The sequence below is a fragment of the Perissodus microlepis genome, chromosome 6 (assembly GCF_051167445.1).
Source record: "Perissodus microlepis isolate ML-2025 ecotype Zambia chromosome 6, ASM5116744v1, whole genome shotgun sequence".
Lineage (NCBI taxonomy): Eukaryota > Metazoa > Chordata > Actinopteri > Cichliformes > Cichlidae > Perissodus > Perissodus microlepis.
Genome location: NC_140466.1, coordinates 7,992,381 through 8,010,446, shown reverse-complemented (window position 1 = coordinate 8,010,446; position 18,066 = coordinate 7,992,381). Strand labels below are relative to the sequence as shown.

Here is an 18,066-nt window from a genome sequence, read left to right as displayed (position 1 = left end):
AATGTTGTCTGGTCTGATGAGTCTTGATTTTTGCTGCAACAGCCCGATAGAAGGTCAGAATTTGCTGTGAACAACTTGAAAACACGGCTCTTTCCTACCTTTTGCCATTGGTTTTGGCCAGTGGTGGTGGTTTAATGGTGTGGACAATATTTTCTTGGTACACTTCTCGCCTCTTTGTTCAGTTGCACATTGTTTAAATGCCACAGCCTAGCTGAGTATTACTGCTGACGATATCTATCTCCTTTTGATCACAGTGTGCCTATCCACTCGTGGCTCCTGTGAGCTGGATAATGTGCCACATCATGAAACTCCAACTGATCATCTCCAACTGATTTCTTGAAGATGACTATTAGTTCATGGCCTCCACAGTCACCAGATCTCAATCCAATATAACACCTGTGAGAAGCGGTGAAACGGGAAATCTACAGTAACTGCGTGATGTCGTCATTTCAATATGGACCAAATTCTCTCTGCCGTGAATGAAGTCTGATACGAGTGTATCATTTCTTCTGTGTTCAAGGAAGTCACATCATTAAAAATGGAATAAATTAAAACAACTGATTACAGTGTCACTATGACAAAAATCATTTTATTACTAAACATTTAACATCAGTTATTATGAGCAAATGCTTAGATGAAACTTAAATAAAGAATCTGTTGAAATAAAGTGTTTAAAAAATGTTCATACAGAACTTCTGATGTGCAAAAAAACAAACAAAGATGAAAACCTGCTAATTCATTTCCTTCATTTCATGCAGCTGCCACTCCTTTTGTTACCAACTTTTCACTTGATTTTTTTTTAACCAGATCATAGAAGCTTTAAAGTGAATGGGTGATGCAAAATCCTGCAAAAAACAACCCACCAGTGTGCAAAAGCTAAAAAACAAAACAAAAAATATTTTATGTCGTTCAGTGACTGAACATTTTTGAACTTGACTTCAATTTCCATCTTAGATGCATAAAAAAACTCTGGCTGGTAGTTTTCAGGAGGATTAGCCTCACAGAGTAGCTCTTACCTGCTAATTTAACTCACATGCTAGTTCATCCTTATTTTCACATACGAGAACCATTTTTCAGATTAATTTCATGCACAGCGATGCATGCAAACTGACTTATTATAGTAGGCCTGGTGGTCTATAATTACCCCAGATTACAGACATTAGTGACCATAAGCGGCACCTGAATAACAGTTTGGGTAGGGGAAAATGATCTGTGTGATGTCCCATGTAAGCATTAAAACTTAAAACAAATGCCACAATCCAGGCAAGGCCACAGACTATATAAACATACATAATGTGCATATTATCTTACTTAAAAAGAGTCCTTCATTTCACCGTAGCAAATTAAAAAAGAAACATAGAAAAAGAAAAGAGAAATAGCTTTCTTCGATCAAACAGATACAAAACTGAGTTGAGCTTATGAGAACTAAATGTTAACATGATTTCTACAGCACTTCATCAAAGACTAGAAAACATGAAAAAACATACAGACACGTTTTTACTACATCACCGTAGCTCTAAAAGCTGAATACTGAAACACCATAAATAATTTTAAATGACAAGATTTCATTAAGTTACATTAAAATATTGAAATCATTTACTACAAAACAAATGAATACTTGTTGCAGACACGTCCACATCAGGGTCAGTAGGTGTTGGTCTAAACAGAGCTTCACTCCATCCAATGCACTCAGCATGAGTAAAATTCAACCTCGATCTGTTTGGGAATCTGTGCTCATCATCTGAGAGCGAACATCTCATATTTAATCATCCTGACTCACTGGTCTTCCATTTGTTCTGCCGGGTTTGTGATAGACAGCAGCCCCTGTTGCTCACGCAGCCGAACAGGCTGAGAGAAAAGTGTCATGTGTGCTAAACTGGTCGCAGACAGAAGCCACACAGCAAGTTAATTTTGGGTCATGACACAGGACTGCTTTGTAAGACCAGCTGATCCTGATATGTGTTATCTCCTGCGGTGAAAGCTGAAGAGTTCTTCGTGGCACCAATCCTTGGTGAGATTGCACTTTTTGTTACTCAGGTTATTTTTTGCATTCAGTCTTATGTATATCTGAACATTTCCTTCAAACTTTTTCAAGGAGCACGGGATCGCTTTTGTTCCAGTGCTGCTCCTGATGAATATTAAGCTTCGATGAGAACTTCTCCGGGTTATGTTTCAGTCGAAGTCTGGGAATCTCTGCTCTCGTCTGCTGCTGCATAGTAACAATCTCTTCTTGATGAGTAGATGCAAACAGCCACAGACGTGTCTTGAAGTGGTTGGTGCAGATGAACAGCTCCACTCTCGCTCTAAAAAAAAGTGTCCTTCGATCCTTTCATTCAGACCAAATACTTTTCACCTTCCACGGCGGCACCTGGGCAGAGCTCCAGGGCTGGTTGAAGAGCCAAAATTTCTCCCGTGGCTCCTCCAGCGCTGGCGCAGGACAAAGTCATAGTTGGCAGTGGGGCACATTGCATAAAACACGTTGGCTTTGTCGGGTATCTGGAGCTCTGTGGCAAGAAGAGAAGTAAAGTACCATTTAGTTTTCTCCATTTGCAAGACTAATGCAGAAACAAATTTCTAATAATGTCTGCCCTTCAAGTCTATTTAAGAAATTAAAAGCTATTAAAATATTACATGAGCAGGAGTTAGAATATATATATGTCATCTTGTGCTGAGGCTAATTTGCATTTTAATTTATGGAAAGCTGCAGACTGATGGTGAAACATATTATTGCACAAGTGAAAATGTTTCCTGCTTTCAGAGATTAAATATTGATATATCGTTTATCTAGTTAATGCAGCGCACAGTTTAAGGTCACATTTCATGATTTATTTACTTTTTAGAAGATACTCTTGTGTTTTTGCAAACAGCTAAAAGCAGAGGAGACACACAGTTTGGGAGTCCTCACTGATAAAGGTTCATTCTGTTCTGAGCAGGTTACACCAGCACTCAAATGTTTAGACTGTTTGAATTGAAGTGTGAAGCAGAGATATTCACCTTTTCCGTTTTTGAGCACCTGGTAGAGGCCGAAGTCACTGCAACTGAAGTCCTCCATGTTGTGCTTTTCAAGAGCTCTCTGAATCACCTGAGGTGTGTGCTCCTGACTGGTCAGCTGAGAGGAAATAACAGAGTCAACACTTCACAGCCGCATTGATGCATTTGAAATTTGAACGTTGCGCTGAACTGTCACCTTAAAAGGAAGCTAAAAACACACCTAACTTTTTCCGTCAACACAAAGGGGGACAAGAAAGTTCATCATGTAATCCGGACACTATTCTTCTAGTTTCCTATTTTAGAACAAAGTTTGCCAAAAACATTCTAGCTGACCTTTAAAGAGCAGATATACCAGATCACCAGACGTACCACTATGCTCTTATAGACGTTTCCATTGCTGACACACTCCACACTGACTCTGATGATACACGAGTCAGCAACCTGTTTGTTGTAAACAGGCAGCGCCCGAGGAGAGCAGCTGGATGATGATGAGGACGATGGGTCTGGGTTTAACACCAGAGAGGGGGATGTGAGGTCTGGATGTGAGGAGCTGCAGGAGGATCTAGACAGGGATGGGGAGGAGGACCCGGAGGAGGTGCCTTCTGTGACGTTGTGAAGGGAGCCCGAGAACGACTGAGGGGAGAGAGACGAGGAAAGAATATGAATACAACATTTGTCCCCGGTAACCGTTATACTGTCTGACTATATACAGGAGTGTGGAGGTTTCATACCTTTAGTTTGAGTCTGAGGGGGGAGAGCTGAGGCACAGACAGGTCCTCCATGTCTGAACCGCTCGAGCCAGAAGACGACACACTGATCTGGTCAGCGTGGGTCTTCCTGACGGGAGTGTCGACAGATGTTCTCAACCTGCAAATGCAATTTGAGTTGAGCACTTCTGAGCACTTTAACACTTACAGCTTTCATTCAACTGACTCAAAAAGCTATAAACAGAATTTAAAGAGCGGCTATTATGATTTTCATAGTGTAGCAAAAGTGGATACTCATGTTAAACATGACCAACACTTCAAATCATGAGGCCAAAGTATATACTGGTGATCTCTGTGAGCCAAAATCTCAGACTGCAGACTGATCTACATGCTCAGATCTCTTGTTCTGCTCTTGGCTCCCATGAAGCCTCCTCCACCTGCTTTTTTTTAAACCTTCTATTTAAGAGGAACAGCCAATCGGAAGAAAGCTGTTTTACAGAGAGAGGCATTAAAGCGACTGACTGGTCGTGTGAAAGATAAATAAGGATGACATTCGAAAGCTATGGAGTCAGAAATGAACACCCACCTTAACTAAATAATGTCCCCCTAATTAATGTTCAATTAACTAAAATTGTAACCTCTAAAGCACCTAAAAATAAACTGACAGACTTTAAACTTACGCGGCGAGCTTCCTTGTGAGCAGATAACTGCTCCATGTGTTGGGAGAGCTGGGGCAGAGGTCAGCTGGAGGCTCCAGTCCACGAGACAGTTCATAGCTACAACAGACAAAAACAAATAAAATAAGGCATGATGGACTTCACCAAAACCTACTTCATAATGTATATGAAGGGGTTTAGTGTGAGTCTCACCTCTCCTGGTCTGTGAGCAGCGTGTGCGTCTGCAGCCAGGCGGCGATACGAGGGTTGACTGGAAAACAGTAGTGGGAACAAGAAGCTTGAAGCTGCCGAATCTGAGAGAGAATCTCAAATTCCTATAAAGGAAACAATAAAATACAGCAGAGGTTAAAATATAGAACAGAAAGAACAAGGCAGCATATAGAAATCTGTCAGTAATTTATGCAAGACACCACTAGGAGGCGACACCTACCCGTCTGCGTTTCTCAAAGTTTATGAGGCCACCCTGTGAACAAAAGAGGGAAAAATAAACAGCCTGAGTTATATTGGATAATAGATCCACTGAAGTGCCATAAAGGCAAACAAATAAAGAACTCACGTCCACTGTGTCGTTCAACGCTGTGTCCAGCATGGTGAGGACTGTCAGGTAAGTGCCCAGGTATGGTACCACACCACTGCTGTAGTTCTAAGCACAAAAAAGCCAAATCCATTATTTAAGACTAAGAACATCCCCGCAAAATGAGCAGAAAAAAACTAGTGAGATTTTAAGACGATGGTGAGCAGAACAGAAGGAAACCAGGGAAAATGATATTTAATATGTAAGCAGGAACAGAAACAAAACAGCAGAGAGAAGAGCATCTCAGTATATAGACATCATGACTATGGGGGTATAAAACATTTTACACACAGCCACACCCAGACTGAGTAAACAAATGGACGTGGGAAATGCTACACACACATCTTGGGTGTATGCATCTTTCCATACATGCAAACATTTGTGTGAGCTGTCAGAGCATTTAAAATTTCCATTAAATATATTTCTATTATACAAGAAGTGGAACTTAGCAACATATCTAGAAACTGAGCAGGGAACTAAAATTGAGAACAAGTGATATTTAAGGAAGCTAAATTGATGATGGGGGGAAAAACAGACCTCTTTCTTTTAGTTTTACCAGCCTGCTTAGTTGACAGATTCACTTTTTTTTTTAGGTGAAATCTAAAATTGAGGAACCAGAAATGATGATGAGTATCCTCTTACCATCTGCCTGGACTCCGAGCAGAGCTGGGGTGATTTATCAGCCGGCATGCCACTGCTGTGTGGGTGAGTCCCATCCTGCAGGAAAATGGAAATTCAGGTTTGTAATGTGAGATGAAAACAAAGTAGGCATGTTATATAATTCTTCCTGTCAGGGTTGAGGGCCTCCTAACAGGGTGCTGTGGGAGGGTACTTCTGAAGAACAAATGTGTTTAAAACTTGCAAACGAGTGTTAGACATGTGCACTCAACATATTAATAACCACTGAGTAGGACAAATGCCCAGGGAGTAACTTTTATTTGCAGTTTTATTAGTGTCAGCTAAGAACAATGGGCTTCTCTTTGTCACTGATAAAAGCAGTATCATTGAATACACACTCGTATCAGTTTCTTTCCTCAGGGAAAGGCTCTCAGAACAAAAAGCAAAGTGGTAAGTGAACTGGACACACCTTTAGACTTGTGAATTAAATTCAGAAGAATATGTGACTCAACCATCAAAAAGGACAAAGTAACTAATGAACAATAACAGGCCACTTGACAGGACTTCTCTATGAAGCTTCTCTATGAAATGATTAAGGACCTCCTTTGAAACATTTTAGTTTGAAAATGTGATCACAGAGCTGTGTGAGAATTCACGTGACTGTATTGGTATTCGTGGCTGGAATTTTAAGTAGCAGTACACTCTCTAGGCTAGTTTTTAAAAGGTGTTTCTCTGTCCATGTTTGTTTGTCAGGTTTTAATTTACCACAGTTTACATTTATCATCATCTAGCTGTAATTACAGACCCAAGAGGCACATATACATGTAAAGCAGGTTTTATGAGAAGTCAAACAAGGCTCTTGTTGTACATTCCAGGAAGAATCCTGGTAATGTCTTCCTGCAGTGCATTCATTATTGTATTCCTTGATTTTCTGAGGACTGAGCTCAAGATACAGATATCCCGAAGGCAGTACAGTTCTGACTATTTCAAGAACACTTGGTACTAATAACAGCTTTCTTCTCTCATCTTCAGTCCACGTTCTCCCACATGTGTATGTGTAGAGAATACATGTAGTTACCTCTACCAGGATCTCCCTGTTGGTCAGCACACAGTTCTCATCAGGAAAAGTCTCACAAAGGTGGTCAAAGGTGGCCATGCTTTCCCTGAAAACCCAAAATATTTATTACATAAAGATTGTTTCTTTTTCCTGCAGTAGTATATTCTTCTTTTGAGTGAAACAACCCTGTAATATAAATGAAATATTTGCTGACCTGCTGACAGCAGCCCATGTCTTTTTGAGGCGATACACAGCGTTGGATTGCAGGGCTGAAAGGATGGCCCTTAAAGAAGAGAAGTTCTTCAGCTCTCTGCACTCCTGCACAGATACAATAAGATCGTTCGTGTCTTTCTTGTGTCCTCATTTTGTTTTTCGATGGAAACTTTTTGTTAATCTCTAAATATTTTGTGATGCAAACCTGTGCAACAGCGATCCACCTCTCGATGACGCGTGCTCTGTGACAGGGGCTGGTGCGCAAGATGCAAGGTGAGCTCGGAGCAGAGGAGGGGTACAGGAAGTTAGAGGACAAAGAAGGTGACAAGCCAGGAGAGGAAGTGGAAGGGAGGTGCGAGGATGTGCAGAGGAGTGAGGTGATGACACTGTTGGTGACAGCGTTAAACTGGGAGATGGTGGCGCGGACCGTTGGTGCCAGGTTTCGGTTTTCTTTTTTGTCACGTTGGGACCAGATGCAGCCCAGGCAGTGGAAGGGCTCCACTTTGACAAACAGGTCCTGGGGAAAAAAATTGCCACAAGACAGGAAAAAATTATGAGAAAAAAAACACCCTCCCACAATCAACCGAGAAACACAGAACTTCAATTTTTTATAAAAACGAAACCTACAGCGTCCAGTCTGGTCAGCTGCTCAGCCACTTCCCTCACGGGGAAGTCCATAAAGTTGTATTTGTCTTCATTCTTAGTGGACATCTCGGCTTCATCTACCTGCTGCAGTGATTCACTGCTGTGCTCTGACGCAGGTTGGCCGCAATCTGTCAAATACACCAAATCATAAATGACATTAAAACGTGCAACTCAATGCACACGTGAAGGAAAACACTCATGAACCTGCGGCGGTATTTGTAAATAAGGAGAACTGTTTCAGATGCTGTAAAAATGACCTTGTAAAAATCAACAGACCAATGAGGTCATTGAAACAAGTATCTCACAGGTAGCTTCCTTCTTTTAGATAAATAGCCAAGATTAGATTATTAGAAGTAATTAGCTTAATCTGGACCTGTAAATTAAATGATTTATTGTTGATATAAGGTCTTGAACATCAGGTTATACTAAATTCTTCTGATAAAAACTGATTCACACATGTGTTAAATCTATCCTGCCCTGACATTATGTATCCGTTTTTTTTGTTTTTTTGTACCTTGTTCCTGGAGCCTCTTGAGCAGGCCCTCTGCATGATGAACCAAACATCTGAAGCAGAGCCGATGCTGCATGTGGACACACAAAGTCCGGAGAGCCTGGTACTGAGGGGGCTCATTGAAGTCTTCGCTGTATTCCTCTAACCAAAGCCGGATCACTGGGACCAAGGTACTAAAGGAGATTCATGGGAGATGATGCTTACTGATTGATTGTTAATTTTACTCCACAAGGTTAGTTTACATGAGACTTGATGATATCTGAGGAACACATGCATAATTTACAACAGATAAACTAAAAAACAAACAAACTTGTAACTGTTTTTTGTACTCACCTGTTCGCGTTCACCGAGTTATCCAGGTTTGTGACCGAGTCATTTCTGTAATCGGCAAAGGAAGACACGATTATGTATTATCACCACAGAAAAGGACAACATGGTGAGCGAATGATGACAGAATAAATCCTGAAAACAAGGAAAGTCCCAGGGTTGCAGCTTAACAACTGTTCATCCTGTGGAAATGTCCTGCAACACTCTGACTCCCTGCAGACACACCGTGTCCTTGTTACAGAGTGTAAACAGATAAATGCTCCCCATGGTGTTTAATAATGATACGCGTGCAGTAAAACTGGAGAATGGTGCCACGTTGTTGCATGTGCAGGAAGTTTTATAACAGGATCCTGTGCCTTTATTGCATGAAAGCAGGGGTCAAAACAGAACTGTAAGAACCTTAGTGGTCACGGCACAGGAGCAAGTCAAAGACTGTGTAAGTTGGGTAAATTAATTCAACCCAACTTATACAGTTAAAATATATTTCTTTAAGAAGTTTTACAACAGCAGCAAAAGGCCACATCCTGTACAAAATCCTGTAAGGCAAAAGACGGAAAACACAATTCAGAGTTTGTTCTGATGGTGATCGCTTCTAAGAAATTTCCCAGGAAATCTTTTGCCACCAGCACTGCAGTCATGAGGGCGGCTGTTTGACAAATAATATATGAACTCCACAATAGTGGTCACAGATCCATACATGATGTAAATAGCAAAGTTGAGTTAGAAAGAAAAGAGAAATCAAAGTTTCTTTGAGCTGTGTTTGTTTTATAACATTAGAACATCCTATTCTCCTCCTAATAGAAATTAGGAGGAGAATAGAATAATTTCTATTATCATCCTAACACATTGGTGTATACACAACTCCGAAATATGTACTTTGCAAAAGATTCCTGAAGGTATTTCCTGAGGCAAAATCAATAAGGTAACTGTAAATAGTTGCTGGGTGTGGAGGGTGTAGCCATGATCGTTTCACAATGGAATAAAGCTCGAGACTGCTTTGTTTAGTTCATGACGATAATACCTGTCATAGAAACCTGCTGAGGTGATGTAAACAGGCTGTTAAACTGCTCTGTCCTTTGGAAATTGATTTGTGCACTGGGCATGGTGTAAACCTGGTTATTACACATGCGCTCCACTTTCATTTGTAAGCAGTGATGACCTTTTTAAAAGCAGCTCACAGTGGAATAATAAATAAATGTCAGTAAGTTAGAAGGCAATTATTAAAGCCTTCTTATCTGTGTGGCTTCTGACAAGGAGCGACGATTAGGGCTTAACTGATTTCATCTTTCAAATGGTCCATTTCACAAAAAATTAAGGCGTTCATCTGACTCCAGCTGTGTACATTTATACATGTTAAATCAAGCAGCAAAATGATCTCTTATACGGGCTTACACACCAGCTGACTGCACCCTCATGCTTTCTGTTAACACAAGTCTACAAAATCTCACCTCTGAAACAGCAGCTCAATGAGGGTGCTGGTGGAGGTGAAGGCCCTGTAGGTGGAGAGGAACACTTGGATGAAGTCGGACTCCCTTTTCTCAGGGTCCAGTAGATGGGTAACCAGACGCTCCAGGGTAGCTGCCTTCAGCCTGCGCACCTTCACCGTGTGGTACTGGACGAAGCTCATTGGAAGCTCTCCCATGGTCGAGGTCGGCACAGGCTCCCTGCGTAGCGTGATCCCAAACACTGCCCCGTCCTCCTCTTCTTCGCCCCACTCCTGCACCGGGTCCTGCAGGAGAAAATTCAGGTAATGATCTGGCAAATCTGGACCTAGCACATTCCTGTGTTCTGCTCTGGTCTTTGTGATACTGCAGAGCCCCCAGAATTCATTCAGTGTATAAGAGAGAATAAAAAAATGTGATCTAAATTTGTTTAAAGCCTTGGAATACACAGATGATTGTTTCAAAATGAACTTAACAAATTACATAATTTTATTTAAAAAGATTGAACTCTGCTTCGTTAAACTCACTGTTGACACACACCTAGTGACCGATGAAATTTTTTTTTTTACTGACGTATTTGTTTATGCCAACAAACATGGGTATGATTCATTGCACCTGACACAGTTGACTACAATTTGATGAGGAATTTGAAAGTCTATTTTATTCTTAGTTAGATACAACCTCATATTTCCTCCTCCAAAACTTTAGAGAAATAGTCAGACGTAATAGGGAAAAAAACAGGCCATTGGTTTATTTTTACGTGTGGCACAAAATTATGACATTTTGTAATGGAAAGATTAACTTAAAACTTATTTTAACATCAGATCTGAGAAAACTCCAGATGCCTTTAGATTGGAATTTTGTAATTTAGTCATATTAATGACAAACAACAACATTATAACATCTTTGACAGTCAAACAACAATGATGATTTTTAAGAGCATAAAAACTTACCACTCTTACTTTAAAAGGAATTTAAACAGACCACTGATCAGCTGAATTATTAATTATATAAGCTATCGAAGACATGTGAGATCAGGCAGTGAAACTGCAGAGCAACTCTTAAAGCACAAATAATTATAAATGCAGAAAAGACAACAATACTTATTTGATCTAGCTTAAACTGATCCAGCAGCCCTTCAAACTAATAACTATAACCCCAAATAGATGGTGTTATACAAAGCCACAGACATTAGACAGTAACTGGGTTCCAAACCCCACAGGCAAACAATCTCAAACTTGCCATGAGATCTGGGTGTCACCTCATCTTCTAATACTCACAGACCTGAAATGAGGCTCGCTGATCCCGCTGGTAAACAAGCGTTATTTTGTGCATGCATGACAACAGGAGCAGAGCACTCTTTAAAATACCTGACACCACATGACAGAAACCAGTGTGCAAAGCATTGTGACACCAGCGCATACTCAGCAGTGAATGAAACTTTTATATTTTTCCTGCACACCATAGAATCACGATTAAGTTCACATGAAGCTGACAACAAATGAAAACAACCAAGAATGAAAAAGCTGCAGTCAGATTCATGTGTTAACTTATAACTAATGCATGCCAGAAAGCAGATCGTTCATTTGACCTACCATGGATAAGTGCCATTTTCCCATCTTTATCCTGCTCTTGGGGTAAATAAGTCCTTCTGTGTGTAAACTCTCGTGGCAGTGGATTTTCAAGGATTCAATCACGTCCTTCGACACTTGGCTTGAGTCTGAAGTAAACCTGACACTTTCATCCTTCATAAATAATATAGCGAAAATGTCTCTTTAAAAAATAATAAATAAATACAAAGATATGCGAACACAACTTTCCAAACCGTGGCTTAACTAGAATGACGTCTGGACGGGTAAAACGAATAGAAGTTATTTCGATGGGCGGAGCTAATAAACAGGTGTGGGCAGGCTCAACACAAACAACCAATAAGATTAGGCAAACAAATAGCATCAGACGCTATCGTGCATATTTTAAGCCTGAGGTTGTGACTGGAAATTTGTTACTGATACTCGCAATACTGTAAAGGTTTCCAGCGCTGTTATCACAGCAGCATCAGCAGAGTAATATGATCACTGCTGTTTACGTGTGACATCAGGAAGTAAAGACCCCATCTATCCGTCTGTCTGGCTACTTTTTAAACGCTGGATCCTCAAACTCAAAGCCACTCAAGTAAAATAAACCACGGAGAGTCACAAAGACATAATTACCCGAATGGTATTAAATTGTTCTATATTTATTTCCCCAACCATATAGAGTTTGCTGTCTGAGTTTCCAAATCTCCAAAGTACACATGTCTAATAAAAATATTAAAAGTACATATTTTCATGAGAAATAAAGTGGAGTAAGAATGGTCTTAAAAACCAACTTGTTTTTGCATGAAACCTCTGTTGTGATTTCATATTCTATCACTGATGTGAGCTTGACTCTTTAAAAGAGTTTAGACGAACCATGGGTTTGGCATGTTTGCTGGTCATAAATTTAGCCTCACCTCCCTCACTGAAGCCACCATGATGCTGTTATGGTCCAGCACCCTTCCTAGAATGGGAAGCTTGACTCTACAGTGCCATTTGAGTGTTAGTACCAGACACATAATGTGACGGCTTACAATATGTGTGGTAATAGTAAGTCATAGCTATATGTTTTTAAATAACTAATAAGTATAAGTAAGTATTTAGAAATGTTCAAATTTATATGACATAAAACTCTGTGGAGACGATCATAATCCGCAGCTACTGTGACATCTGCTGGCCATGTTATAAATAATAAAAGATGGACTTGATGAAACCTTAATTTCCTTAACTATCATCTTTTTCAGTATGTCTTGACATATATTGGATTCTGATGCACGGTTACAAGAAATATTTTGAGATGGATGCAGATGTTCTGTTGCAACAGCCCCTAAAGGGAGCAGCCGAATGAAAAGGAGGAAACTTTTTTATCATCATTTAATGCTGGATAAAAAATTGTGCTATGTGGGAAGTTAGCAGTTTTGGGGGCATGTCAGAAGAAGTTTGTGAACCTCTGTCTCAAAGTCTGGATGGCCTTAATTGTAGAGCAAATAAAACTGAGACACAGTAGAGGACCATCCAATCAGGGCGAGACTAAGAAACAGCATTTAACACTTCCTAATCATGTGAAAGAACTTCTCCTCATCCTATACTGTTTTACTGAAATAATAATACTACTACTACAATTTACTCTGGGGATTTTACTTTCTGTTGTTTATACATGAATATATCTGTGTGTACATGTAGATTTGTGTTTATGTCTGGCCAAAACCTCACACTCTATTTAATTGGGGACCTTTTAGATTTCAGTGTTTTGAAAAGCATTGCAAAATGCCACAACATTTATTATTTTCTAGACGTGCATTAAGTGTTTTGCCAAGATCTTGTACTGATGATGCAGGAGTCAGACCACTGTCTAAAGTCTTCTCCAGCATGTCCCAAAGACACTATATTCAGGCAGGGTTGATTTAATATTAAAGACCTGGCTAACCGAAGCAAACACATCATAATACTGCCCCCACAGGCTTGTACAGCAGATGCTATTCATAAGGGGGAAAACCTCATTCAGCTCAGTTCTTATCCTAATGGGCCAGTCACACTGGAACAGGATAAATGTGGAGTCATCTGACCGTTTGACCTTTCTGTTGCTCCAGAGTCCAGTCCCTAGCAAAGTGAAAGTCTTTCCTTGCCAAACAGCCTCACTGATAAGTGGTTTTCTTAAAGCTAAACAGCTGTTTACCCCCAATCCATTTAGTTTGCTATGAGCTCTACAGTTTATTTTATGGTCTGATTGGTTTTCTGATTGATGCAGGCTTAAAATCGGACACTTCTGAAACAGACGATCATCTCTTCCACGACAACAGGAGGCAGCTTCTGAAATTGTGGTTTAAAAATATTTTTAAAAAATGTTTAAAAAGTTAGTCACTGCATCAGTCAGGGTTAACTAACCAGTTCCCACTTGAAGAATGTTAATCACTGCAGTAATTATTTAATGGAAGCCTCCCACCAATTTAAAAACAAATGATGACTTCTTGTTGGCCACCTACGTATGTATGCATATGTATTCATATATAAGAATGTGTATATATTTTTATTTTCCTTTTCTTATTCTTACTTATTTTTATTTTTTTTGTTTTCTTGACAATAAAGGCATCCAATTCGAGATAAACAGGGATTGTTTTGAACTGTGAATCATATAGACTCCAGTAGATACAGAGCTGTAAATAGACATAAGCGCTCCTTTTAAACAGGCCCAAGTGCTTTCCACTTGCTTCATCTTCTTTGAGGAAATATTATTTTTTTGTTAAGGGAAGATTGATCTTGCAAATGCAAAGCTAATTCTAGGTCAGTGTGAGAAAACTAGAAACAATGCAGTCACACCATAAAAGAATCCAGTCAGGACAGTTTTTCCCCAAGAGCTTAATGTTGTGTTAAAGGCGCGGTGACATACCACAAAGACAGGTCGTAGTTCTAAAAATATGTGTGCGATTTAAAAAAAAAAAGGTACAAAACAGCGATAGGCATCAACGTATTAAAACCAAAGAAATTCTTTCATATGAATTTGGAGACAAACTGACAAATAAGCAAAACACAAGCTGAGCGGATGGAGCATCTTCAGTCAGGCTTCTGTCATTGATCATTAAGCCCAAAAGGAAGAATGAGCTTTTTGTTTGCCTAATGAGTTTCACTCTCATTCACTCTCACAAAGCCACCCTCTATTTCGAAAGAGGCTAAACAAAAATGTGGAGAAACAGAGGAAGGGGAGACCTCAATTACTTCTAATTAGACACAATAAATGGTGATGTGATGGCAGGCAGACAACAAGTAAAACCCAGCCTACAAACAGTTAACGATGACTGCTTTGAAAAACACGCATGATCAAAAGGCTTTTTCTTTGGTCTGAAATGTGATATATTTTCTGGAGAGTCTATTTCACTGTAGTTCTTCCTTAGTTTTAGTAAAAGGCTATTGTTAGTGATGACGTCATGACTGTAAAAACAACGGGACAATAGCTGAACTCACCCCACCCACGAACACACACACACGAACACGCACACACACAGGACACAGGATTTTTATCCTGAATTAAGAATCATTTTTAAGTAATCCGTTTAAAACTATTATATTTGACTTCTTTCTTAGATATAAGTAAGTTCTTGTTTTCCAGTTTTTCCCAGTCATCCATGATAGTTAGAAAGAATATTAGGTTTGGTTGTTGGCAACATTAACCTGAGATATAGGAACCTGTAACAGGCACCTTCTATTAATGTTTCACAATGATTCAAAGAAAAATGAACCTTTAATGAAAAATAATTAATTCCAGTTTTAAACTGATGGATCAGTCTTTGCATAAATAACTTCCTTTCTTCTCTAGAAATTGAATATATTTTGCTGGTTACACAAAACAAAAAATATGAAGAAACTTAAGTCTCCTGAGAGTGAATGGTGCTTTTCTAAAACATATTTTGCTAAATGGTGTGAACTATCTCAACAGTTAATCATTAATGAAAAGTCTTGCAGATCATTGTTTTTATCAGCTGTGGGTTATTACATAAACTGGCAGGGCTGGCAGGGCCTTGCCACTACACAGGACTCTTTAGCAATAATGGACTGTAAGTGCTTTTACAGCTCAGTGCAACTTTGTGATTGCAGAATCTAACAAATGTTATAGGTAATTCATTTATTTATGTTGTGTACTGGTTTCGTTTACTATTGCTTACAATCCAAATCTCAGTCAAATAAAAGTCGAATAAAGGCATATAAATCTCAAAATGTAATAATATTATAGATTATATTTCATGTAATATTCTAGTGAGTCATATTATATAGAAATCCCACCTTGTGTTTTCTATTCAGAAAATAAACTGCATTTTTGAACTGGGGTTACTGATGTTTTGGGTTAGTTTCACTATTGACTTTCAGGAGGTTCACCTGAACTATTTAGATGAAAATGTAAAACGCAGTTGTTGACAGTGCACCAAGAATAGCTCCCCACTATTGCATAAAGCTGAGCGTGACACACCAGCCTTTTCTCAACATTGCTACAAAACTCCAAACTCACCTCACACTGTCCATCGGTGTCCAAAAACTGGAAACTCCTTAGCCACACTCCAGGCTCCGTGTTCATGTGAACGCCCATGCACTGACTCTGCCTCAGCCAAAGCAGCCTCTTCATCCTGCCAACCCTGCTGCGGAGGCTGCGGGGTTCCCCGGCATCACTGCCTCCACACACAGGCAGGATGGTCCTCATGTTTTCGCTCTGTGCCGGTCACGCTACAGGCCCACGCACACCTCGTCAGACCTCTCCCACACCTGATGCCTCATCTGTGTCAGGGAGGAGAGCGTGAAAACAACCACCACACATTTACAGTCATTTAAAGTTTATTCCAGAGCGGCTAACACTGTAATACTGCTTAATACCTCTGATATCCAGCCATTTTAAAATCTATTAAACAGACCAGTGCTAAAAACTGGAATAACGGTAGCTGAATAAAATCATATTCAACAGAAAACAGCACTGCACTATGACATAAAACATTTTAATTTGATTAATTCACTTCTTAATGAAATACATCTATCTGTTCTTCTATAGCATAAAACAACAGAAAGAACTATAACAAAGCATTAAGATATGGGGCATTTGTCTTGAATTAATTTAAGTTTAATAAAATAAAACTGACCCAATACTGAGTGTATACATGAAATGCGCCAGTGTTTGTTTTGTTAAAATGACACTGCTTACATTTTTGGAATCATACTGATTTTTTAAAAGCTGCCTATCTTCTATTAAAAAGGCTTTTAATGGGCACATAAGACAATAAACAAAAACATGAACACTGAGTGACATATTACTTTCATTTTGACCATTCAATATTTCTCTAACAAGGTACAAAATTAACATATTGAAACACCTGCAAGATGCAGAAAATGCGTCGGCCACAGCATCTCCAAGAAAAATCTTCATCAGTCTGATATTAAATACGATCACATCTACACAAAGCAAAGAAAACGACAGTCACTTACTGCTTCTCAGTAATCCTTGTTCAGAGCTGCACTTGTCCAACCAGAATACTCATTTAGAGCAGTGTGAAAGTTGGAAGGAAGAGACTCTGGTATTTATCACCGAGGGCTGATTGTTCTTTGTGTTTGTGGGTGGATGATGCCCTGCGCATGTACGTACGTGTGTGTATGTGTGAGTATGTGTGTGTGTTGGAATGGCCTCCTCCTTGTTTGGCTGTACTCTCTGTGATATGTAATTATGTCCCATTTTAATCGTTTCTCACAAGTCACAAATTCACTGCCTTCTTTTTCCCCTCTCAGCCATGGATAGAAATAAGCACCTCTGCTGCAGAAATTTAAAAAAACAACAAAAAAACGTGCCCTTTTTTTGTTAAACAGTGCAAATTGCCATGAATTTATTTTGACTAATGAGAGTTTGGTGGTAAAATGCCAAGCCCTTAAATAATTCTTCTTACCTAGGAATGTATTATTTCGCATTTGAAAGGCAAGGCAAGCATGCAGTCACACCTAAAGCCTCCACTAACAGCTGAGGCATGTTCAACAGAAAGCATTTTTGGCAGAAGATGCTGAAGAATCGAGCCTACACTTGTGGCAGTGATTCAAATTCTGCAGCAGAAGGAGCATGCCTGCCTCCTCTCACGAACTGGTTGGTAAAGGCAAAAAGGCAGCGATAAAGCAGACATACATGTGTAGATTTCAGGAAGCTGAGGAGACAAGTCCCCGTCAGAAATTTAGAGACAAACACATGCATTTGTCCATTCTTAATACAATGAAGGAAGCAGAGGAATTATTGAGAAGAAATGGGCAGTGCAGGAATGGGCATCTCTTTTACTAGAAAATATGAATTCTGTGTTTATAATGCAGCGCTTTTTGGTAATAAACATCCTTAAACACACGCAATGTTGTGATGTCAGTCAGGAGCTGTATAGCCTTTCCGCTGCAACCATGCACAGACGACCAGAAGAGCTGATAGCCATGAAAGAGCCAGAAAGAAAAACATGGATAGAAATAAGCACCTCTAATAGTCTAATATTAGGACATCTTTTCTCTAGATAGTTTAAAAAACAAGTGAGCCACTTTGTCAAAGTACTGCTGCTACTTCCCTGGCTAAATCTTAAAAACAACAAAGCAGAGATATGCATGATTCCTAATAAATAAATACATAAAGTGCAATTAACATTGACATGAATAGACGCCATCTTTAAGAGGTTACCTCAAATTGTCTAAAAGTAGCCTGGTGCAGTATTGTCTCCTTATGCTCTGACTTCCTCAA

General features: G+C 39.5%; 1 protein-coding gene across 1 annotated transcript; it reads right to left on the bottom strand.

Annotated features, from left to right (window-relative positions):
* Window positions 1-569: 569 nt before the first annotated feature.
* Window positions 570-16,944, bottom strand: rgl3a (ral guanine nucleotide dissociation stimulator-like 3a). Its single transcript, XM_084930472.1, has 18 exons — window positions 16,797-16,944; window positions 15,835-16,097; window positions 9,769-10,049; window positions 8,327-8,371; window positions 7,997-8,166; window positions 7,465-7,610; window positions 7,043-7,354; window positions 6,839-6,942; window positions 6,646-6,730; window positions 5,592-5,666; window positions 4,932-5,018; window positions 4,806-4,838; window positions 4,568-4,689; window positions 4,379-4,474; window positions 3,723-3,858; window positions 3,361-3,624; window positions 2,995-3,109; window positions 570-2,504 (listed from the first exon to the last, which is right to left on the bottom strand). The coding sequence occupies exons 2-18, from the start codon at window positions 16,021-16,023 to the stop codon at window positions 2,350-2,352; spliced, it is 2,415 nt and encodes an 804-aa protein (XP_084786598.1). The 5' UTR covers window positions 16,024-16,097; window positions 16,797-16,944; the 3' UTR covers window positions 570-2,349.
* Between the last annotated feature and the right edge of the window lie 1,122 nt (window positions 16,945-18,066).